This window comes from Corvus cornix, chromosome 12, assembly GCF_000738735.6.
Source record: "Corvus cornix cornix isolate S_Up_H32 chromosome 12, ASM73873v5, whole genome shotgun sequence".
Lineage (NCBI taxonomy): Eukaryota > Metazoa > Chordata > Aves > Passeriformes > Corvidae > Corvus > Corvus cornix.
The window spans coordinates 3,250,592-3,274,400 of NC_046342.1; the positions used below are offsets into that span (position 1 = coordinate 3,250,592).

At 37.5% G+C, this 23,809-nt stretch overlaps 2 protein-coding genes across 2 annotated transcripts in view; one reads left to right on the top strand and one right to left on the bottom strand.

The window, feature by feature from the left end:
- LOC104683194 (centromere protein P) overlaps positions 1 to 23,809 on the top strand; it is a 113,080-nt gene that overhangs the window by 1,752 nt on the left and 87,519 nt on the right. The window contains exons 2-6 of the mRNA XM_010389899.3: positions 56 to 210; positions 658 to 803; positions 1,164 to 1,252; positions 4,060 to 4,148; positions 9,205 to 9,301. Of these exons, the coding sequence (XP_010388201.3) occupies positions 74 to 210; positions 658 to 803; positions 1,164 to 1,252; positions 4,060 to 4,148; positions 9,205 to 9,301 (558 nt within the window). The 5' untranslated portion in view covers positions 56 to 73. The remainder of the gene's footprint in view (positions 1 to 55; positions 211 to 657; positions 804 to 1,163; positions 1,253 to 4,059; positions 4,149 to 9,204; positions 9,302 to 23,809) is intronic.
- Positions 11,487 to 23,256, bottom strand: OGN (osteoglycin). The gene is made up of 7 exons (XM_010389898.4): positions 22,971 to 23,256; positions 22,102 to 22,354; positions 17,840 to 17,924; positions 15,682 to 15,840; positions 14,997 to 15,199; positions 14,324 to 14,419; positions 11,487 to 14,015 (listed from the first exon to the last, which is right to left on the bottom strand). The coding sequence occupies exons 2-7, from the start codon at positions 22,267 to 22,269 to the stop codon at positions 13,845 to 13,847; spliced, it is 882 nt and encodes a 293-aa protein (XP_010388200.1). The 5' UTR covers positions 22,270 to 22,354; positions 22,971 to 23,256; the 3' UTR covers positions 11,487 to 13,844.

Here is a 23,809-nt window from a genome sequence, read left to right on the forward strand (position 1 = left end):
ACATTAATCCCATGTTTGTTTGTTCTGAGAAAAATCCTTATTTTGTTTTATGCAGTAACACTGATCCTGAGAAATGGACAAGAGCATTTACCAAGCTTATGAAGATGAAATCCGGGCACTGGAAGAAGAAATTAGGCTATTGACAGAAAAGTATGAAGATATCCGACAAGAATCCACTTTTTTTTCTGATGAGGAGATACTGAAGTCAATGTATGCCTTTTTCTCATTTGTTACATTAACAGAGTTTCTCTGTCAAAATTGTTTGGGATAAGCTTTTGACTCTATGTTAGGACTTTCCTTATGTTAGTAAATGTAGACTCAGTGGCTAAAATAAGTCACTTAGATGAGTAAAGGCATCTTGGGGTCCCTTTTGTTGCATGTTTCTGAAAAGGGACGCTTGCATCTCCAGACTTGGTGTAAAAACTGTGTTTACCTGGCAGTGAATGGAAAGAGTTCATGTAAGTTAGAATAGTTTACTGTTTCCAGCAATGCGATCCATCTGAAATTTGACTCCTTGAAAACTGATTTGGGTCTGAAAACTATCAGATCCCATTCCCAATGCCTTTTATTTAATGATATTGCTGTACTGACATGCAAAAACAAGTTATGTCTGGGTATTTTGCCCTTTTGATTTTTTTTTTTTTTTCCCCATTCTAGAAAATCATTCCAGGGAGAAACCAAGGGACAGGAATATCCATCAGACCTGAAAGCTCAACTTGAAAGTCTAGGAACAGATCTCTCATTTTTCATGACACTTACTGGTTTTCAGTTCACAAGCCATTCCAAGAAAACAGTGGAAAAAAGTAAGCAGTTTTGTGCCCTTTACTGAGCATACTGGTTGCAGTTCATCTGCAAACCTATGTTCTACTTCACTGTTAGCAGAAAGAGAATTAGATTGTTGATATTTGAAATACAATAAGATTTGGTTCACTGACAAAACAGTTTCTGAGTAAATGTAGTGTTTTGCTTAGTGGGAAAGTGACAGACTACTATTGCCCTTTGCATGGGGGGAAAGTGGAGTTAGTTGTTGGGGTTTTTAAACATGTTAAACTTCTTTACATGAGGAATTGTATCAGTTGGTACTTTAAATATGATTGGAAGAAATGCAGTAGTCATTGAATAGAAGTGTAATTGATTATTTTGTTAACTTGATTTTATAACAGCTGAAAACAGGACAGTGCAGAAGCACAGATTATCAGGGAAATGTCACTCCCTGTCTTTTCAATTGGAATTCCAGCTTCTTGAAATGCAGGTAAGGGTTAATGTATGTTTGAAAAAAAATCAACTACCAAACAAACAAAACTTCAAATGGACAAATGTCAGTACTTCCTTTTCCAGCTGAAACCTTTAACTGTTTCATCTAAGCTTCAATGGGTTCTTTTGACTCTTTAACATCTTTGGAACTTTGGAATTCTGCGTGCATCCACGCAAGATAGTTCTGAAGGTCTGGTTTAGTGTTCAGCCACAAAATGGTTACCATAGAATGATTTAGGTTGGAAAAAACCTTCAAGATCAAGTCCAGCTATTGAGCCAGCACTGCCAAGTCTCTATCACCCTTCCTTCCCAAAACGTGGTCCCTGCAGGATGCTCTTGCAGACTAACACTGAGGTAAAACCCTGAGAGCACTTGGTGTCCCTCAGCTCTGTCAGGTACCTGCTGGGGCCTCATCCTGACCCTGCACAGCTTTCATCCACACAAATCATTCTCCTATAGTCACATATCTTATTCTGGAAACTGGAAAATGCCAAATGTTACGTCTCTGCAAGAAGCTGGGGAAAAGCTAAAACACTACAAACATGAGCAGCTCTTTGTTGGTTTGGGTTTTTTTTCCCTTTTTTTTTTTCCTACGTTTGTGTGTGCTTGCAGCATTACCCACAAGTTACGCTAATGATTGCTGGTTTTCTGGGAGGGAGCTCTTTCATAAGACCCTATTCTTAGCACAGAAATTAGGGTGCTAAGCAGAGGAAGACAGCTACTACCCCAGTTTGGAATAGTATTTCTCTAACACTGTTGCACTTTGTAATAGTATTTCTAATATCAGGAAAACTCAATTTTCAGCTCAGCTTTAAAGTTGTTGGCTTTTTGGTTGTTTTGTTTGGGGTTTTTTTTTAACTTAATGACATGGGACTGAGAGTAAACAGTAGAGATGTCCTTCCTATTCTTTAGAAAAGCCATATTGTTAATTTGGGAATTGAATATTTAGGTAGTCACACATGGATTTTATCCTTTGAAACTGCAGCAGTTCAGCTGAATGAGCAACCTTTGAAGTCCATTTGTGACTTGAAACTTGTGGTCTTTGTGATGCCTCTTTACATTTGCTTGTATGAAACTGCACTTAGCCTTGAGTGGGGACATGGCCCACACCAATTATGCAGCTTGGTGAGATGAATGTTTCTCTCTCAGCTGCATCTCCTGCGGGATGATGACATCTTTTGGTGTTAGTGGAGCTCAGGGGGGTAACCGCGTGTTAAATTTACCGCCGACGGCATCGGTGCTGCTTAAAGCCATTGCACCACTGTGCGGCAGCACTTGGCTGCCTAATGCCTAAAATTTGGGCTACTTTTGAGTGCTGATGAGGTCCCCATAGTGAGGGAGATAGGGAATTCCAGGTGTATATATACTTTAAAACCCCTACTTCAGTTGTAAAAGTATAATTTTGAGCTAATTTTTTCCTGATTTTTTTTTTCTAGAAATACATTGTATTCCAAATAACTTGCACTAACATTAGCATGGGCAGGGTAGTACACAGTTACAACCAGTTTCACCTCTCATGAGTAGTAAAAGGTGACAGCTGTTTTTGGGAAGTGCCCAGCAGGTAACAGGTCTGTTGGTATGCAGCAGAAGATTAGGAAGTTTTTTTCACACTGCTAACTGCAGCTTTTTATTCTAGTAGTGAAGTCACAATAGAGTTAACTTAGCTCCATGGTATTAGATTATTAGAGGAGGATATGGGCAATGGGCTTGAAAATCAGCCAGAACAAGTCTAAGCCTTTTGAGAAAGCAACCACTTTAAAAGTTTCTTTTATGGCAGGAGCTTTCCTTTTAAATCTTTTTATTTGGCCCCACAGTGGCATTTTGGCATGTTAGTAACCCACCCATTGGCAAACCAGTCCCTTCAGAAGGTGGCACATTAGCTTGTGACTGCTGGCAGCTTCTCCACAACTCCATTCCCCTGTTGAGCCTTTTGCTCTAAACCTAAAATGATTTTTCCTGATGTTATTTAGTCCATCCACTGATCTTTGTAGTGCCTTGTTTTGCTTTTCCCATCTTGCGTGATGGCAGTGTTAGCAGGGCTTCTGTCCAGCCAGTTCAGGGGCTGCTGAGATGTGTGTGCAGTTAACTCCAGCCTTCCTCTCTTGCCATTCCCATTTGCTTGTAGTGACTTGGTATTAGAAGTTTAAAGTGAGGCATTTGCTATGGGCTTCAAACCATGATTTTAAGCTTTTTCATTCACTGTCATCTAATCTATTACTTTGATATGTTCAAGAATGCATAGAAAAAAACAATTCTTTTATGGCTTCATTTCTACTCTTTATCCTTCTTTTCTCATTCTTTAAGAGCTTATTAGTTAATTTAGAATAATTGTATTATCATGCATGTGTTCCTGAGTAAGAGTTACTGTCAAAAGGGACGTGATTTTGAGACAAAACTATAGTCTTTAAAATAAATTTTTTAAGAAAGGAAAACTATCAGATAAAACCTTATATTTGGATTTTCTAGTATATGTGGCAGCTAAAGGTTGTGTTGGAAAATGAGAGGAATCTTGAAGTGGAATTGATGTGAAAGGAAGCAATGAACCTTCCTTTATACATATATATTCTCTATGCTGACAAACTCGGGTATTATTCCAAAAGCATTGTTGTGTGGGTAATAGTGCTACTGTTGAAATGAAAGAAACTGTTCACACACACAAACTGTAGTTTAAAAGATGCTATTTTAAGGATTGTAGTGCTTGGCAGCATTTATATATACTTTTTTCTACTTTAGATGCAAATAGACACATTTTTGTCTTTGCTAGAGAAATTTCTAAAATATTTTGTTGTTACTTCTCCAATCTAGAACAATGAGAAAGTGTCTGCTGTTGTTAGTGAGCTCAGCATTGTAATGGAATCCAGAGAAGATTCAGATGTGAGCAAGTTTGTGTCAAGGTAAGGTGGAATTTTTTGGTCAAGGAAAGTTATTGTATGGGATATGGGATACTAAATGCAGTACTGAGTTTTCATGTAAATTGCTGGCAGTCATTGTCTTTATGTGATGTGTCCTTAGCCCAACCTAAACACTCCCAATCCTTTATCTGTATCCTGGAGAGAAGATGAATTTGTAACCCTCCTTCCAGATCATAAAAGTTATATGCCTTTCATGTTAAGCTGAGCCAGGTTTTGGATTATAATGTGTTTTAGCTGTTTGAAGAGAAAAATAATCTCAGTTATTGCATTTTAATTAATAGAATTGTTCCTCAGATGTGTGAGCTGCAGATGTGCACTGTGGGTAATGCCTAAAGTGCACATCCAGAACCCCTCTCCAGTATTGGCCTGTTTCTGATTCTCAGCTCTCAATTCCGTTTCTCTTCTTGGTATCAGAATTTATTTCACTGATATCTTAAAACCAATATAATTTAAAAACATGGAATAGTGTATTTGCACAATGGCTTAAGAAAATTAACATACTGAAACTTAAATGTATGAACGAATGCTGGTTTTCTATTATCTTCTGGAATATGCCAACTTCTTGTGGTAATGTGATGAGTAAATGACCAAATTATTTGTCTGCAGTATTCCACTGGATTCTGCTAGCAGGCTGTTCTGAGAACAAATCTATTATTACCGGGTAGATGATTTAATCTTACTCCTGTTTTTTAAGTAGTTTCTTTTGGTTTGTATTATTGTTTGGTCTTGGGGAGGGAGAAGGAGGGCCAACAGATGGGTGAAGAGACAGGTCTATTGAGTTACCGCAGGCTTCAGTAGTCTGTACTGAAAACTCAAGGTTTCACTTAGTGGCTTTGAGATTGCCATATAAATCTACTAAAGCTACTGGTGTAACTGGGAAGAGTTACACCAGACTGCTCTCACGAAGTGGGATTTAGAAGAGGAAATTGCCCTGTTTAATTCATGGGTATTTTTTGACAGCAGAAGTGTATTGGAACTTAAGAGTCATACTGGAAAAGAATGTGTTGAAGTAGTGGCAGACTTTATTTCATCCTGGCTGGAGCACTGCTGTCTTGTCTCTGTCTCTTCTCCTTTTTCACCTTGTGCCAGTATTCATAAATAAGCACAAGTTTTCATGAATGATAGAAGATGCCAGCAAAGCAAGCAGTGCTTTCCTCTGAGCCTCTCTTTGCATGTGCCATCTGCTGGCGTTGTGTCCGTAGCTACCCTTGCAGCCACGTGGCCAATAGGACCCATGGAGTCATTATGTTGAAAAAATACTTTGGGGGGGTTCCTTGTTCCCCCACAACACTTTCAAATTTCATTTTTCCTGTCTGCCTTGTCCTGGCCACAGTGGGTGCTGCCGAAGGAAGGCAGTGAGGACATGGCTGGAGTGGGGCTGATGCTGACAGTGCCTGTTTGAGAGCACCTCACTGTTCCATTGCCTGATTCTATGATCTCCCTTTAGGGCCTGTTTTCTCAATCCCCTTGCTATGCTAGTCCTCATTTCTTTCTCCAACTTGTCATCTGCTCATGCCCAGTTTCAGACTTTCCCCAGCTTCCCTTTGTTCTTTAGTCTGCTCCTAGAATCTCGATTTTTTTTTCCCTCTGTTCCTGACCAGCTGAATCTGGTCTCCTGCTATTTCGTTCGTTTTCAGCCTCCCTACCAGTTTGTTTTCTTCTTTTGCTTCCTTGGCCCAGTGTTACCAAATCCATTATCTAGTTCTGTTCTGTCTCCTGGCTGGGAATTTTTTTCCTTCTCAGTTTTCTAATTTTTTTTGGCTTTGTTTTCTTTTAATAATGCCTGTCAGAAAATGGTCTTTAAGAGCAGCAGAATTAAAAACTTGGCATTCAGTTCCTGCTTTGGAAGAAAATAGGGGAATTCTAGAACACTTGAGCAACATCTTTTTGAATGAAGCAAAATTCAGCAGTCTGCAGGTACTGCTGCAATATATAAATAAATGGTACATCTCTATATAAAAATTGCCCATCTTTTAAAAGTGGGCATATCTTTATACAATTTCTTAATTATTTTGTGATAATAAGAGATGCATCACAATATTTAGTAGTCTTTTTTTGGATTCTATTTGTGTCCCCTTTGCACCAGTTATCACTTATTTTATACTGTACTAGTGTTGAGAACCACAGCATCTAAGAAAACTCTTTTTCCCTTTTTTTGACTTGACACCCCATTAATTGCTGAGTTCGTTAACCTTTGCATGGATTACTTAGGCAAATGGAGATTTTAAGCAGTATGAAAATTGCTCTTTTTGCTAACTGACTAGTTAGAACCTATAAATCAGAGTGTAGGGTTTGGGAAATACACATTATATTAAATGCTGCATGGTCAAGGTCTCTTGCAAATGAAGGGAAGCAGGACTTCTGCCCCAAGCTTTGAGTCTTTGGTTTTCTGTGCTAATGTAGGAAGTCTTGCATTCTGCAGTGAGTTAAAATAGATAAAGGAACATATTAAAGAAGGTTTAGATACTTTTACAACAGTAAAATTTCTTATATACTCCTGTGTTTTGTTGATGGTATTTTGTGAAGGTGAAAGGGTGTTTGGATGAAGAGCCCGTGCTTTTAACCTGATAGTTACTCTCTGCCTGAATATCTTTTTAGCTGGTTTTGGATGACTTTTCTGTGACATGGATGTTGGCATTGGAGATGGGTGTTTTCTGCTCCAAGTGGATTTTTGTAATGCTAAATTCTTTAGAAATAAAAAAAAAAAGCCTTGAATTTTACCACCCGTTCTCTTAGTACCTTGTTATTTTATACCATGTTTTCTTGGTATTTTAGCCTTTGTTGTAGTTGACTTCAGCAGGAGGAATTAGGCTAATTTGCGCTAATTAGGAATTACTGTTTATGGGTAGATTCAATGCTCTGAGACAATTCACTGAACTGGTGCTCTTCTGCAGTCTCTTACTCCTTTGCCAATATGGATTTACATACGGCTGTTCTTGGCAACAGATTCCCCCTTCTAAACCACTGGATTCCATTTTCTATCTTGAATTTAGCCACTGCTATGTGAGAAAAGTACATACTCAGATATTTTGATTGAGTTCTGCATTTGAAACTAGTTCTTTGAGCTTCTAGCCAAAACTTTGTTTCTATTAATGATCTAGCCTTGAAAATTTTCATTTGCTGCATCACCTAAAAATGATTTTGAGGCAAAAAAAAGAAATAAACTGAAGACAATGCTAAAACAAGGTCACAATGTTTGAGATTGTATTTTAAATAGCATAAAACTGTATATTTATAAAAATTGCCAAGTTTTTCAAAAATAATTTCAAGTATGTAGTTTAGTACCAAAGCTTTGTGTTGCCCTGCTCCACGTGTGGAGGCTGAAAAAGCCCAGTGCAGTTTGTGTGGAATCCATTCTCCAGCCATGGAGAGGTGGGCAGTTGTTACCGAGTCTCCACAGTTCCTATAGAATGTGTAGATTTTGACATGTACCATTCCAAGTTATGGTTAAAAACAGCTCCCAGACCAGAGCTAACGAGCTTTTGTAAATCAGTGTGTCTGTGTCCTTCCAGGGACTCACTTTTCCCAGTGCTGCCAGAATTTTTTTCATCTTGGCCTGATTTTGTTGGCAGCTGTGACTACTGTGGTAACTTCCTTTAATGATGCTGTTCTTTCCAGGCTAGGATAAAACTTGTTTGGCTTTTCTTTTACATTTTCAATATCTGAATGACCTTAATGTATTTTTTTTCCAGTTTGTTTGTGTAACATGTTAAGGTTTGCTGCTCTATGTATTAAATAGAGCTGGATTGGAGGCACAGTTTTCCCTGGAAAGGCTGAAGTGACTTGGTAATACACTATTACAGCCATTCTGTGAATCCCTCAAGTCTCTGCTCTCAGCTGTTCTGAAAATCCAAAAAGAACAGCTAAGCTCAAACAGAAAGGATGTTTAAAGTCAAATTTACATTAGAATTTAAGTTCTCTAACTTTCTGAAATATTCCCAAGTATCAGTCAGGTATCTTCCTCAGTCAGATTTTGTAAACTTGTAAAATCCTGTATTAGGAACCAAAATAAATATTTGTACTTTCAAAGCAGTGCTTGCCAGGTGTGTTTTGATGATGGCTAATAGCCTGCTTCCTTTGACTGTGGCTTCATTTCAACAATGACATGAAGCCTTTCACCCTCATGGTTAAATAAGTCATGTTACTTCAGGTATTCTGACGTGGTTTTTGTGGAGTTTTGCATCCTTTGTGTTCTGGCTGCATTTTAGTGAAAACTGCACACCCTTTATGAGCTTTTTTCCTCCTTTCCCTATCAATCCTGGATGGATGGTTGGCTGCCTGCCAGTTTGTCACCTTCTATTGTCACTTTTCCTTTATCCATCCTGATCCTTACTTTACTAGAAATTTGAAAAATAAATGTTTATATTTATCTTTCCCTCCCACTCTCCCCCCAACATAAGAAGGACATGGACCTGTTGGAGCAGGTCCAGAGGAGTGTGAGGAAGATGTTCAGAGGGCTGGAGCTCCCCTGCTCTGGAGACAAGATCAAATCAAGATTTAACTGTCTAACAAAAGTTTTGGGTTGAATACCCTGTGTGATCAGGCCTCCTTGCCTCCTGAAGCTGCAAGGTTAATCTTGAAAAGCTGAATGTCATGTGGGCAGAGGCAGATAACGTCACGGAAAGAGCTGCTTAGGTTAGGACAAAGATTTTGGGAATATTTGAAAGTTAGCGATGCAATTTGGGAAATCTTAGCAGTTTTGCTGGTTCAGGTTTTACTGTGCAACATCTTAAAATTTATTTAGAAAAGGAGTTGAACAAGAATAAAATCAAAGTAAGATTTTGCGGGCGACGACTTTGTTCCCACATTTTACATGTAAGACTAACAGTATAAATGCTGGTTTAGGAATGTGTTCTTCAACTTCTTTTACAATCATTACACGACAGCTTTTTTTCAGCTTTGTCATTATTATTTTGGGTGATTTCTGATTTCATATTCAAACAATACTAATCAAATTAAGAAAAAAGTGGGAATTTTAGGCTATTGAATTGATGCATCTCATTAAGACTGGGTTAATCAATATATTTTTGGTTTATAGCACTGAAGAACATGGAAATCTTCTAACATTTTTCAGAAGCCTTTCAGCCTATGCTGAGTGGTATGAACATCGCAGACGTACCTTCCTGCATTTCAAGGTAGTGTCTATCAAGCCTTTATTTATTGGTACAATATTCATTGCTTTAAGTAGCTCATGAAGGCAAAGCAGTGGAGGTGAAACTGTCTTTAGCAAAATATGGGATCTTAATTTTGTGTGTGGTGGTGAAGAGAATATGAGCTCAAGGTTTGTGCTGTGTTCAAGGGGCTGTTGAGCAGCACTTGCCGTGTTCCTCATGGGTGGAGGAAGATAAATCTGTGCCTTTCTGCAAAGGGAGTAAGACAGTTTGCTTTGGTATTATATTTTATTTTGATTTTAGAAAAAAAAAGGGAAAAAGAAGAAATTAAAAGAAAATAACACTTGTAGTCTTTGGCATGTAAATGTTGGTTTTGAAGGATTAGATCTGTTGTTTCTCTTGAAGATGTGTCAGCATGTGTTTGGGCAACAGCACTTGCAGATCTGGAGTGTTTTTCTTGTATGGGAAATAAACTGTTCCTCCCTCCTAACTGGAACTGTAGTATTTGAACTTAGTTTTAAATTATCGGTATTTGGCTTGTTTGTTTTGGCTGTGTGCTGGTTTTAAGATAAACAACTAATCCTTGGAGTAAAAATACTAGTCTTACAGACACAAAACATCTTACATGATGCGTTATGTTAGAGGAGGATGTTTAGCTGGTTAATCATTTGTGGTTTCTTAACTGAGTTTTATTTACCTCAGGAATTTATTGCATTAAACTCGACACCATCTTTACTTTTCAGCTGTAATATCAAGTGGGAACTGCATTGTTTCCTATTTCTTGGTCTTTTAGGCCTTTGGGTTCTGTGCCAGATGATTCAATTTCTATTGTCCAATCAACCAAAGTAGAAAGAAAGTGTTCTATTTTCTGATAATGTTAAAAAATAATCCAGTTCTTAGCTGAGCAATGAACTGGCATTGCCTAATCCTGCTGGCTTTTGTATAAGGGCTTTTCTTTAATCCCTCCATAGAAAAGGTAGAGCACCAAGAGCTTTACGGCTTTGTGATTGGTTTTTTTTTTTCCAGCTTCACTTGATGTTCTCCACATGGCAGTGACTGTGGTTTCTGGGACAGTGATTTGGTGAACTGTTGTAAATATTTCTCATTTTAAGATATAACAAAAGAAGAAAAAAATACAAAGGAGATAGGTTTGGAGACAATTTTTAAGTTGTTGTTATATAAGCAGTTTTTAAAAGTATTTGTTCAGATGTTGGGTAGAAGCAATGAAATGATCTACTGATTGCTAAAAAGATGTGTGAAGATAATTCACTGAAGACATATTACAAGTTTGTCAGTATTACAAATGTTCTTTCTAAAGGTATTTTTATTTCCATGGACAAAGAGTAGGATGAAGTTGAAAGGCAAACCAATTTGGGAGAATATTTACCAAATAATGACTGACTCTGTGCTTATGAAGAGTATTTTAGGCCTTCTTATTTCTGCTAGCATTACTAATCATTTCACTTAGAAATGGAAGACATTTTCAGGTAAGAGAATTGATAAAAGGGTTCAAAGATCAAATCTGACAATTCAAATAACTTGATTGCCAAGGAGAATGTGCATTTGTAATTTAATGGTTAGTAATTTGTGTGAAAGCAATTAGACGTATGTTGTTAATATATGCATAAAAACAACTCCAGAGTCTATCCTGTTAATATTACACAACATTGTAAAGGAGTCTGTAAGCTTTATATTTATTTTTCCCCCCCTACCTCTAGACTGCAAGTATATAGGCAGATAACTCTACCCTGTTTTGGAGAGAAGGCTATTTGTGGTGGAGTCTTGAGTTTATAGCTTTTCTATTCATCTGTTATTTAAAAGAAAATTGCCAAGGCTTCAGTGTAGAAATAAAATAGTTTCTGATACTTTCCTCAGAGTGTAGTATAAAAACACCAAGGGTAGGTTATTTTTTCTTTCCTGTTTTGGTACTTGAGAAGAAAAGAATAATGTAGAAGTGAATGAGTACTTCAAGTAATACTGAACATTTTAAAGATTAATGAGAATTCAAGATCAATTCAAAATAGGTTTTGAAGGAGCAAATGGAGTGTTCCCCAAGTATTCTGTATGGCAGGTCTTGCTAGTGTCACAATAAATATGTCTGTAAAATGGATCTACGTCTGCAAATAATCTTCTAACCTTAGTCTGCTGTGATGCTGAACAACTGAAACACGTTGGCAAGGCTGGAAGAGCAGGTTGTTGAAGCTGATACTGATAAACAAGAACAAAAATTCAAGTTTTATTGGAAATACAGAACAGAAATGAGTGATAGGAAAAAAATAGAATGGTTTACATTCAGCTTGATATTAGTACTGGTCACAGAAATAGGAGGTGGAAATCCTCTCTCCTGAAGCCCTTCTCACTTCATGTTTTGATTAACTGGCTGTGAATGGGGAAAGTAAATAAAACACATCCGATAACTTGGTGCCTGCATGAAGCATTCAGAAGGTACCACTTGTCTACTTTGGTTTGCTCACAAAGTATTAAAAGTGTTAATTAGCATTACTGATGATAATTAGTTTCAAAAATATATACAACATTTTCATGTAAAATTAATTGTGTGGTAGTGGGTGGGTCTTAGAATGTTTACATGTGTATATATTACAAAAATGTGCTTATATTTGTGTATACACATTTTTGGTGATATTTACTGATCCTGTTAATACTGGAAAGAGCTTGTTTTAGTAGCAATGATTTGTGATAAGAACACAGGCTGCTGCTTATGTAACATTATTACACTTATGGCTGTGTTTTTTCTATCATAGGCATTAATCACAAGAGGCATGAGAGAATTGATGGTTTTAATTTTTTTCCTAATAGAAATTTGGCTTGACATTGGAATGTATTTTTACATGCTTTGAAGTTGCTTTTTACGTTTTGCTAAAAACCTGGGAACATCAGAGTCTTATGACTTACGTGGAAAAATGAGAACCAAGTATTGCTGCCAGACTTTGTTTTGTTCTCAGTTAAGACAATGGAATTTCCTTCTCGTTTCACCAAATAACTTAAAATGGAAAATATTGGGGATTGCTGGTTTTCTTGGGTAATAGGTTCAGGGTAAAAATACATGTTCAGAATTAAGTGGGCATCAATTCCCCATAGCACAAGCACTAACAAATTGAGGCTTAGCTAAATAAGATAAATAAAATTAATACAAAATATCTTGTAAAATCAGTATTCTAGATGTAGTGATACATCATCATGCATTTGATGCTTAACTATTTCTACAAATTAGGAATCTATACTAGCTTCAAAATTAGTACAAAGTTGATGTGGTAATAGTAACTAGCACACCTTTGGCATTCATTTGTCTGGAGGCTTTACACCTGTGGTAGGTATTTGAGGGGAGAAAGTGGATGTCAGAAGTGTGTAATTGTGGAATTAAAAACATTGTGCTCTTTATCAATGATGTCCCGTTTTAGATGAACTGACTGTTAAGGCCTGCACATGTCAATTTGTGTTTTTAATATGCTGTACAGGTTAAAGTAGTTGAGTGAAATGCTTGAAGTTAATTCTGATTTCAGATTAATGATAGAATCAACTTTTCTTTTTAATTTAAAAATTTGATTTGGTTTTCCCCTAATGATCAGAAGTATTGTTGTACAAGGGTAATTCTGTTTCTTTGCACTGAAATCTAGATGAAATCATACTTATTTACAGGTAAACACATGAATTCAGCTTTGCTCTTAACTATATTGTCACATTTCCTGTCAAGAGAAGCTGTGGAACCAAGGGCTGGTCTACATCATTAGTTAATAACTAAGATATTTGAGTCTATTATGCTGTACTTAGATTGTTGTTTTAAAATGGGAAGCTGGTCTTGCAAAAACAGCTCTTGTGAGAACAGCTCAGCAAAACACATGTATTTCACTTAAAAATACCTTGTGTAAAAATAAAACACGTGATTTTTCAAAGCAAAATAGTAGAAGGAAATCTAAAACATCTTTGGAAAGTTCCAGTTGCTATGTTGCTTGGTGTACTAAACCTGAATAGGAGTTACTCTCATTTACCACAAATCAAGTTTTAAAGGGAACGTTAATGAATTTAAGCTTTGAGAAGTTCTGTTTCTAAACATAACTTTCTCCCATATGCATCTTCATCCAATACACCTTTGGAGGTCAACTGAAAAGATTGCATTTCAGATTAAAAGAGTGGAACTGGAATTCAGAAGTATTTTTCCTCTTTGGCTTGCTCAAAGAATATCTTGCATTTATCTGAAAGTAAAACGTGGTGATTGCTCTGAGTGCTGGTAAAGAATGAGAACAAGCACTTTTGTGTGATTTTACCTAAAGAGTGTGTGGTGAAATAAAAAATGAGATGATGTGTGTGCATATATATATATTTTTACACTTTCATTAACAGAAAAGATTCTGAAAGCATGAGGGATGCTGTAACTACTAAAGTGACTGGTTTGAAATGGTTATTTCAGAGGAGAATGTTTCAACATAGCAGAAGGTCCTGGGTATGCGGGGAAAAGAGCATTAGTAAGGAGAGGATATGAACTTGTAAACAGAGGAAGTGATCCTCGTTACCATGCCTGGCTTTGGCATGTGGAATGACACGAGCAGTGCTAGTAGTAGGTCCCCACGGGCAGCATCCTCAGGCAGGAGAAGGCATTGACGTGCTTTGCCAGGACAATGGGATTGCCCTCCATCCTTATCTCATCCATCCGGGTGCGGATGTAGCGCGTGTTGTTGGACTTGCAGAACGTGTCATCCGTGATGGTGGTGATGTTGTTGTACTGCAAACCAAAATGATTTGATAAAGAAATGTGTACATGCATATGTTCAGTGCATTGTTGATAAAAGATTAGAGCTTCATTTTGCCGTTTCCTATGCCTGATGTACAGAAAGCAATAATAAATCCTTGCGTGGGAATTAGCAACTTCTGGGTGGTTGTGGCCATACACATTAGAGGTAAATTGTTTTATTCAGAGGTGCATTGGAAAACTGTAGTGGGAACTGTTTTAGAACAGAACAAGTTTGATTGGAAGTGTGTAACTACTGAGGCTTTTCCTAAGAGGATGTTAAGGGAATCCTTTGGGAATACCTGAAGGTGAAGAATGCGCAGACTCTCCGGTAAGTTCAGGGGAACAGATTCCAGTGCGTTGTGTCCTAAGTAGAGGTAGGCCAAATTTGTGAGCTTCTGTTAAACAGAAAGAGAGGTTACTAATGCTGGTATTACTTGAGCTTAAGTAACTCATGCCCTGTTACAAGACATCAGTAATTTTTCTGATCATGTAGCCTGTAAACTGATGTAAGAAAACCCATTCTTTGGCTGTGGATGTTGAATTCAGTTACATCAAGAAATTGATAGAACAGACCTTCTATGTTTGGGAAATTTCAGTGTCAGCATGTTGGTCATAAAACTTGAGACCACTATAAAGTACTATAGGCATATATTTGTATTTCTGTGGTCCTCAAAACTGTGCTTGAGCCATCAGTTTTTGAATATTTTTTCTTCACATGGAGGAGAGGAAGGATGTAGGTGAGGTATTTGATAGAAAATTCTTTTCTACATGAAGGACATGAGAGAGTGAGTGCACAAATGACTGATATTCCAGAGTGCCTTAAAAGCAAAGGAAAAAAGCTGGAAAGCTGCATCATCATAGTTTGTTTCTTAGGTTACAAAAAAGACAGAAAAACAATTTGGTGGCAGACTGAATAGTCTGGTTAGTAATTTTGTTTACTTTGGCTACTGAAATTATTACGTTTTTCCTTACCTTGAAAGCATTTGCTTTGATTCCTCTGCTCTTGATTCTGTTTTGGTTTGCATTAAATGTTGTTAGTTTGGGAGGTAGAACAGGAAGTTTTACAAGTCGATTTTCAGCAAGAGAAAGTTCTTCCAACAGCAGAAGCTTTGAAAAGGCTCCATCTTCTATTTCTTCTATCCTATTTCCACTAAAATCGATTCTTCTCAAGGTAGCTTTACACAAAAGAAATTAAAATCTAAGTATTGACTTTATAATTCCATGGCACATGAAATGTGTATGGCTGTATATGCTAAATGTTATATCCAAATTGTGATGTACAAATGCAAATACTATTAAAATATGTAAGATTGACATTTGGATTTTTCCTGGTCTTAAATGGGGGGTGGGGGGAAAAAGGGGAATACTCTGGATCCTTCTTTTTGTCTTACAGATGACATGATTTCAGATACTCATAGAATTTGTCATGCTGTAGAGTGAGATAGCTGGGAGATCTGTCCCTGGAGCGTTTGAAGGAAAAATAATGCCTGGTCATTTAAGACTGGCTGGGATGCAGAGTTCAATTTCATTTTTAGCAATCTGCTCTTTCCCTGATTGTTTGGGAGTATTAAGATGTTTACAGGGTCCAAAATGTGCTGCCATTTTGCCTTTCCAGTTCCTGTTCTCAAACAGAAATGGAAGTGGGGGTGTCACTTACTAATGTCGGCAAAGTCTGAGGCTGCAATCCTTTTGATCTTGTTGAAGCGAGCGTAAAGATAAGCGGTTTCCTTGGGCAGGGGGGGCACGGCCTCGATGTCGATCTCCTCGCAGTACACGGAGCCGCTCAGGCACACGCACAGCAAACACGTGGGCAGGTCTGCCAGCAAGGGGGGTTGAGCACACACTCACAGCTTACTCAACTCACTTAAGCTTGGTTATTCCAAATAGAGGGTTTTTTCTAGTATCTTTTAAGATTTCCCATTGTTAGGTTTTAAAAAAATTCTGTTTGCATCAGGTTCTGGAAGGATTTAATGTTCTCAAGTGTTTGTGGGTTTTTTATTCTTTTTATTCCCTGTGTGTAATCTCTGTTCTTACCTGAGCATGTGAAATGCTATTAATCAACTTTTGAATTCAGTTTACATCTTTAGTTGGCTAAGAGTATGGTGAATATGACAACTGCAAGTCTGTGACCATGTTAAATACCACATTTGGAATCATTCTTTAGAGAACAGAAACCCACAAGGAGAAACACTTGGCAGTGCACACGTTTGGTACTATAATTGCATTGGAGCGCTTCTGGCAGGTCATGCATTATTCTGTGTTATTCCTAGCTACTATTTTGTTTAAATCTTTTGAATAAAAACTCCAGCAATTATGTTTATATATTTTATATATATATATGTGTGTGTATTTATAGAATCGTAGAATGCTTTAGGTTGGAAGGCACATTAAAGATCATCTTGTTCTGACCCCCTGCCACAGACAGGAACACCTTCCAGTAGATCAGGTTGCTCAGAGCCCTGTGGACAATCTCTATCAGTTTTATACTGAGATTTTTACACCTGTTGTTCTAAGTAGAGAGAGAAACTTTTTGTAATGTAGTTTGAGACCATTGTGCCTTATCCTGTTCCTCATGGACAGTAGTAAAGTATCAGTAACTTCTGCTTTGCCCTAATCTTTTATGCCAGCCATATTCAAACACATATAATGAATGTGGCTTTGACTCCAGTTTCGCTGTGTCTTGTGCTGTGTTTTCTGTATTTTGAGAGTTTCGGTTAGCTTCCACCCTGGCGTGTCTGCAGTGCAGACAGCAGGGTCATTCCATGGGGTAGTTGTCACTACATAGTGAAACAGGATCTTCTACAACCAGTGAGGAGGTACAGAAGCAGCTGCTCAATACTGGGAAGCCAACCCAGTACATGTAACAGTAATTCTTTTTCTTAGGGGCACTGCAGAGAACAGAATGAAGATTTTGAGGTTTAGCTTTGTGAATATCATCATTTTTAGGTTTCAGAGTTCTGCCCCATTTGGTTGTTTTTCATGTTTGTGTAGGAAATGGAAAATGTTTGTCAAACTGTTAAAAAGGCAATAGTGTTTATGCTTGTTTGTCTAGAAGCTGTGATGTTCTTGGAGACTTGCTCAGGTTTTGATGGGGGCTTGTTGACAGGTGCTGTTTGGCAGTAATTAACCTTGAATTAGCACTTTGGTGTAGATTGACAGTCCACTGCTCTTGCTGAATCATCACTTATTTTTGGAAGTTTAGATCACAGACACAAAATAAGTGTGTCTTTTTCTCACTGCTCTGTTTGGCAGAGAAACTTTGTCCTTTTCATGTGTAGAGAGCACTGGGGCTTGTTAGGAGAAACCTGGATAATGTACCCAGAGCCTGTAGGAAACTTTGGCAGGTGAAGAATGTTCCTGATATATTTTAAATATTGACCTTGCTGATAATTAGATGTAAACTTTGAGAATAGCCAATTCTTCAAATAAATCTATTGAATTACTTCAAACACATCATATTTCATCATCACTTGGTTGAACTGTGGAGCTTACTGGGGGGTGTGTTTTGTTTTTCTTACTTGCCCTGCCTAACTTATTTAACTTGGGTACATCTCAATGGCAAATATGACTGGGTAAGTCTGTGGAGATTCTTACAAGCTGTGCTTTGTGTATTCAGAGTTTACCTGAGGATCCTTTAAATTTTTCAGCCTGCTCCATCAGAAGTTAGAAGGTTTCCCACAGGAGATATAAAAGACATTCATAAATGAAAAGATTAATTCTATAGCCTTCGCCATCCTTTGCACATTAGATTTGCATATGAAAATATATTCTTTTGGATATTTTAGGCATGACAATATTCATATCAGTTAACTTACTTGTGTCCTTTGTTGGTGGGACGTCGAGTTGGCTGTCATCACTTTGCAGTATTAGGGAAGTGTCAAGAGAAACGTTTTTTCCATCCTTTGTGAGAGAGCAAATGTTATTTTAAAACACAAATTGCAACAAAAATCCACAGATCATTACAAGGATCTGAAATAACATCTTTTAAAAGTGAGCTTCCTATAACATATGTCCTTATGGCGCTTAATTTTTAAAATGCTCTTACAGGTTGGATGACTTACGTGGTGTTTTATCCCTTTTACACATGAACTAGTCACTTTGAAAGGCAAGAAGGGAAGATGCTGCTAGTGCTCTTTAGAAAACTCGAGTTCTTTAGGAAAGGACAGTAGACACAAAATAGAAAATATAGTCTACATGGTGGGAAGGAATATATAAGTGGCGGGTGTTCACAAACAGTAGAGTTTTGAAGATCAAGATTTTGCATATCAGGCAAAATTCAGTAGGATTCCTGTGAGTATAAGTTGTATTTTGTTCTTGTTTTACTCAAATAATCTCAGTAAAATGGCTGAGATACCCTTGCATTTAAAGCCCTTCAGAATTCCTCCTGGAGATAGTCATTGCATCTTTTCAATTGCAGGACAACTTAGTTTATAAATGCATTCCTTGCAGGTATTGGCTGAAATTGAGTAATTTGTTCTCATGAGCTGCATGTAAGTCTGTTTTAAGGTGTGGGCTGCTAACAGAAAGGGCCTCTTGTGATGTGACGAACAGTAGTCAGGTTTTCACTGGATGCTGGGGGAATTTTAGAGAATTACCTATTTAATTTACAGAATTCCTGTATTTACAGTATAGATCCAGTGGCTTATACTGTGATTTGCATGTATTAAAGTTAAGGGATTTCAGGTTGGTTTTGGATTACATCATTCATTTGGTTGGGGTTTTTTTGTGGTGGTTTTTTTTTTTGTTTTTGTTTTTTTTTTTGTTTGTTTTTTTTTGTTTTTTTTTTTGTTTTGTTTTTTTGATGGGGAATATTTGTAGGACAGAACAAGACAATATGTTTTTGGTGTGTGTGGCTATTGGAAACACATGCAGGGAAGAACATTATGAGATGTGGAAGATGTTTTGCTTTAAACATGGTTAAGGATCAGGCCCTGGCAGGAGCAAAGTGCTCTGTTGGAGAGCTGCTTGCACAGTGGGAGTGCTGACAAATGAACCCCATTTCGTTTTTTTTAATCCCCCAGCTCTCCCCTCCTTCAGGGACACAGGTAGTTCACCTGCAAGTGCAGTGTGCAAGTTAGAGCTTTCAAGCTATTTCTGATACTGTGTTTTATTTGGTATTTAGTTGCTTACGCATACTTTACTGTGGGAATTTTTGTATTCTGCAAAACAAAGCCCTCAGGTTTGACATAAAGCCTGAGAAACAAATATCTTGGCCAGCTTCTGTCATTTTGACCCCTTTTTAGCCTGTGAATCATCCATCCCTTGGCTCTTTCCTGCGTCTGTCTCTCCAGGCTCTGGCTCTTGTTTGGGCTAGGTTGGTTTGCCCTAGTGAAGTTTTGGGTTCTCAGGATGCTGGCAGCAGTTTGGCTGTGCTGAATGGAGGGAAGCTGGGGGTGTCAGCTCAACAGCTGCACTCCAGCAAACAGCAAATCTCACAGAAGCTTTCTGCAGAAGGATTTAGCTCACATAGATAGGTTGGTTAGGCACATGAAGACGTGGACCTTGAGGAATGTGTGCCAGTAGAGGCTTCTGAGTGCATGGACTGGTAATGGAACAACTGCACTTGTATGGCTGCAGCTGGTTTGGCTCCTGAGGGGCATTTAACAACATTTGCTGACACAGCTTATCTGTCCCAGGTGAAGATTTCTAGCACAGTCTCCTACTTGAGCCATCAAAGAGTCTGCGTGGGACTTCTTAGCAGAATGCAATGTATCACTAATCTCTGCCAGTGGGAAATGTCACAAAAAATTGAATCTGGTAATTTGCAGAATACCATAAAATCCCTAAAATTTAAAAAAAAAAATTGCTAATCAGCAAATCCCTAACCATGGAGCATCAGTGCAGAAGATTGATTGGATTATAACCACAAGTTCATGACTTGCATATGTAAGGAATGCACTGAAGGAGTACTGGCCTACTCACGTACTTACTTTCCACTTGCCTCTTGCACTTCACTGCCCAGACAGAATTACCCATACAAAGCCACATTAACACTTCACATCTAAATACTTTAACCATCTTCAAATTTCTTCAAAATATTTTGTTCATCTTACAACACAAAGGTCTGTAAAGCTGGTAGTTTATATTCAATGAAATTAGTTAGTCCAGATATGAGACAGGATCTAATTGGGTGGTTCTGTTCTCTTGTGGAAATTAAGATTTTGTGTTTTAAATTGCTCAAATTTTATTCACGGCTGTGGTTTCAATTAATCATAGTAATACATTTCTTCTGATGGTTTTAGTAAAAGTCTTTTTTTCTAACTGTGGGTTCAAGCATACAGTAAGGAGTTAAATTTGTATGCAAGATAGATTTCTGACTGGGCATGCTTGAGGAAACGTTTGGCAAGCATTTCAGTTCCAGTTAACACTTGGAATATTCGGGGAGTAAAATTTGCAATAAATGAATAGAAGATCTGTTTGTGCACCCCATGATTTCAGCTGGGAGCACTGGCACTTGTGGCGACGTAGTTGTTGCACATAAGGAACTCATTTATTATTTTGCAATGAAAACATGTCAATGGAGAACTGACCTGATGGAAATAATGACTGACTACATTCCTAGAATTATCCTAAGCAGAACTGTTGGCCTTCGGAAGACCTCCAGCTTATAGCACTGCCAGGAGGACTTTCATTTGTCTGTGGCACGTCTGTTGGCACATTTCCATGTAGGTATACTCCTTGTTGTTCCTTTACTGAAACAGCAGCAATCTACTGCAAACAATTTATTAATGGGTGTCATCTGATGCTGTGCCTAGCTGGTTAAAGTTAACAGGTTTAGTATTTTTAAAAAACTTGCTTCTGAGTAGATAGTCACTGATTAGTTACAAGTCATTTATATAGTGCCTTTCTCATGGGTTTATGAACACATGTTACTTCCTCACTGTGGCAGATGTCAGATTTAAAAATACCTTAGACATTTTTTTGATATAAATATGTAGCTGTTTGTTTTAGTCGTGCAGTGGAAAGCTGTAATTTTATAGGAGAATTGGGAAAATATTAAAAAGGTATGCAAAAGTGATTTTTCTATATTTGGGCTGCAAATTTTTACTTCTATCTTTTGCTGTTTTATTTTTCTTGCTTAACAGACTGTTATTGTAACAAGTACAGTTAATATTAATGAAAACCTCCTTGAGTTTTTCATACTGGGCTGTTACCACTTGGTTTGGATCTGTGGTATTTTCCGTGGCAACTACTCTTGGGACAATCACTGCTGGTTTTTCTCCCTGATCAGTGTTGTATCTCCTTCTCTTGATGTGTACTGGTTAGGTCTGAATGGAGGTGTGAGGTTTGTAACTGTCCCTGGCAGCTGAGGCTGTGGCACTTCACTTAATTCTCCCCTGGCTTTGTGTCTTCTGCTTTTGTATTGAAATTCAGAGGCAGGAATGTGGAGCACCCAACAAAAACATTTTGTTTGGAGATGCTGGTGAGCTCACTGAGACGTAAGGGATATTTTCTTTATTAAGACCCTCAAAGTGTTAATAGTGTAGGTGACTCCTGCAGCACTGGACATTCTATTGAAGTTTGGGACTGCTGAACTGTTGAGCTGTAAAAAAACCCAAACCACCCACCCCTGAGAAACTGAGGTGAGAAACTTGATAGTTTGGCAAGTCGAAAGAGAAACTGTGGTTTATACTGGCAGGTTATGCTCAATAAAAAGAGGGGTTCTAGTTATTACTTTGATACTAAAAAAAAAAAAAACCAAAAAAACAACAAAATCACCTTCTTTGTTTTTAAGCAAACTTACTGAGTTAATACAATATTGTTCAAACTGTTGAGCTAGTAATGAATATAATACCTTATTCTCAAAACTCTTAAAATTGTAGGCATGTAAGTACAGCAGAGTTAAAATGATGCTTTAGCCTTATTTGTGCAAGCCTGCCTTCTGTGGCTTACTCACTGTAGCAAGGGTAATATTTTTGTGGTTTTAGTTTGAGTGGCTTTCCCTATGTCTGAACTCATTGTATGTTTTCCTGTTATTTTAAGACTTTTCCATAAAACTCACGTACATGCACATAACACCTTTTTCATATAATGCTCAGCAGTTAAAAATATTAAAACGAAAATATAAGTAAAATACCTTTCTTATATCCTTGGATTGCATTTCATAATCTTGTTGGATCAGGCTTCCCATGGAAACATCTGTTTCATAGTCATAAAACTGGAGTGATTCTTGCTGTAGAGGTGGTGCTGGATTTACCAAAGGTACAAACACAAACAAAAAAAAAGTAGCCTGCAAAGTCTCCATTCTTGCCCAGAACAGTGTATGTAGCTTTCAGTGAGCTGGTGAAGATCTGCTCGTGCCTGGACTCTGGAGAACACTTTCTTTGGGACTGGAAATGAAAATGCAATCCGTCAAAACAATATTTAAAGCCTAGAGGACTTGTTGGCAGTGGTTTCTAACGCATAAGGAACATGGAACAACTTTTAACTCTTGATATCCTTTAATTAGACTCTATAAAATCTGTTCTTAACATGAGAAGAAACTGGGAAATAATAAACATTTTCCAACTAATAAGGAAAATATCTTAATTGCATTTGCTTGTTTCCCAGTTTATTTTTGTTAAAAGCAAGAGGATTTTGTAAATATGAAATATTTAGCATGTATGTAGATGAACGAATTAAAATATGTGAGGTTCAAGTACATTTTTTATTGTCAAAATAAGGATTTTCAAACCTAAATGCTCTATAAGAATAGCCTCTCATTGTCTTTTACTTTATATTTGAGGCTAAACAAGAGAGGATAACTTAGTACCCTCAGACTATTGCACAGGTTGTGCACTTTTCAGGCAGGAAAGGGGGAAGAGGCTGCAAACATAATCTTTGAAATATTGCAAATATGCATGCACTATTTTAAAAAATAAATGTTTGCACAGCATTTTTCTCCTCTTTACTCTAGTTTTATTTAACTTCTAGGTTAATATACCTTTAGGAAAAAAGTCCACCTACCTTTTTAGCAGATTCCAAGCTCTTCAGTGAAAAACCAGATATCCTTATCTATAGTTACTCTTTTGTCAATGTACTTTAGGTTCAAGTTATGAATTAGATCCAAACTGTTGAAATGAATACTCTCTCAGTTTGACAGTCTGAAGAGTGCTTTCCATGGGGCAAAAATGCTTTGCCAGAATTCTCTCCCCAGGGTGAGAGGTAATATCCTGGAGCAGGGGGTTGTACTTCGCATAACATTGGCAAATGCTAAGCCTGTGTAGCTCATCCTACTTTTGGTGTTCCTTGTTAAAATGGCAGCTTTCTGCTTTGTGGTGATTTGCTCTTTATAATTGCTAGGGCTTTTTCTCTAAATCAAGAATTAATTGTGCAAACTGGAGGTCTCCAATAAGGCATGTGTTATCCATTTTCTGAAATGCTTCAGCCTGGAGACAAAGCAGCTGCTTTCTGAGACAGAGGTAGAGCCAAAACATACGTCTGTTGTATTAGTCACATTTTGTGAATAGTAAAATGTTTTATTGCAAGTTTTGTACTCTTAGAGAGGTTTCACCTACCTATGAAATGGAAACTTTTCAGTCTGAAGAGTTCTGGAAAAATATTCTTTGGGACTTCTGGTGTTTGTGTTGAGATTTTTAGACAATCAATGTCTGAATGCCTCATTAATTGACTTATGAGACATTTTATTGAAAAATTGGTTTCACAATAAATACTTGCTTTGAATAAAGCTGTGTTTCAGTTCTATCGGTAACTCAGTAAATGCTGTCAAGGTGTAGAATTTCCATCTGAACGATGAGCAGCAGTTTTCTGGATTTGTAATGCGTTTCTTCCTCCCCCATCCTTTT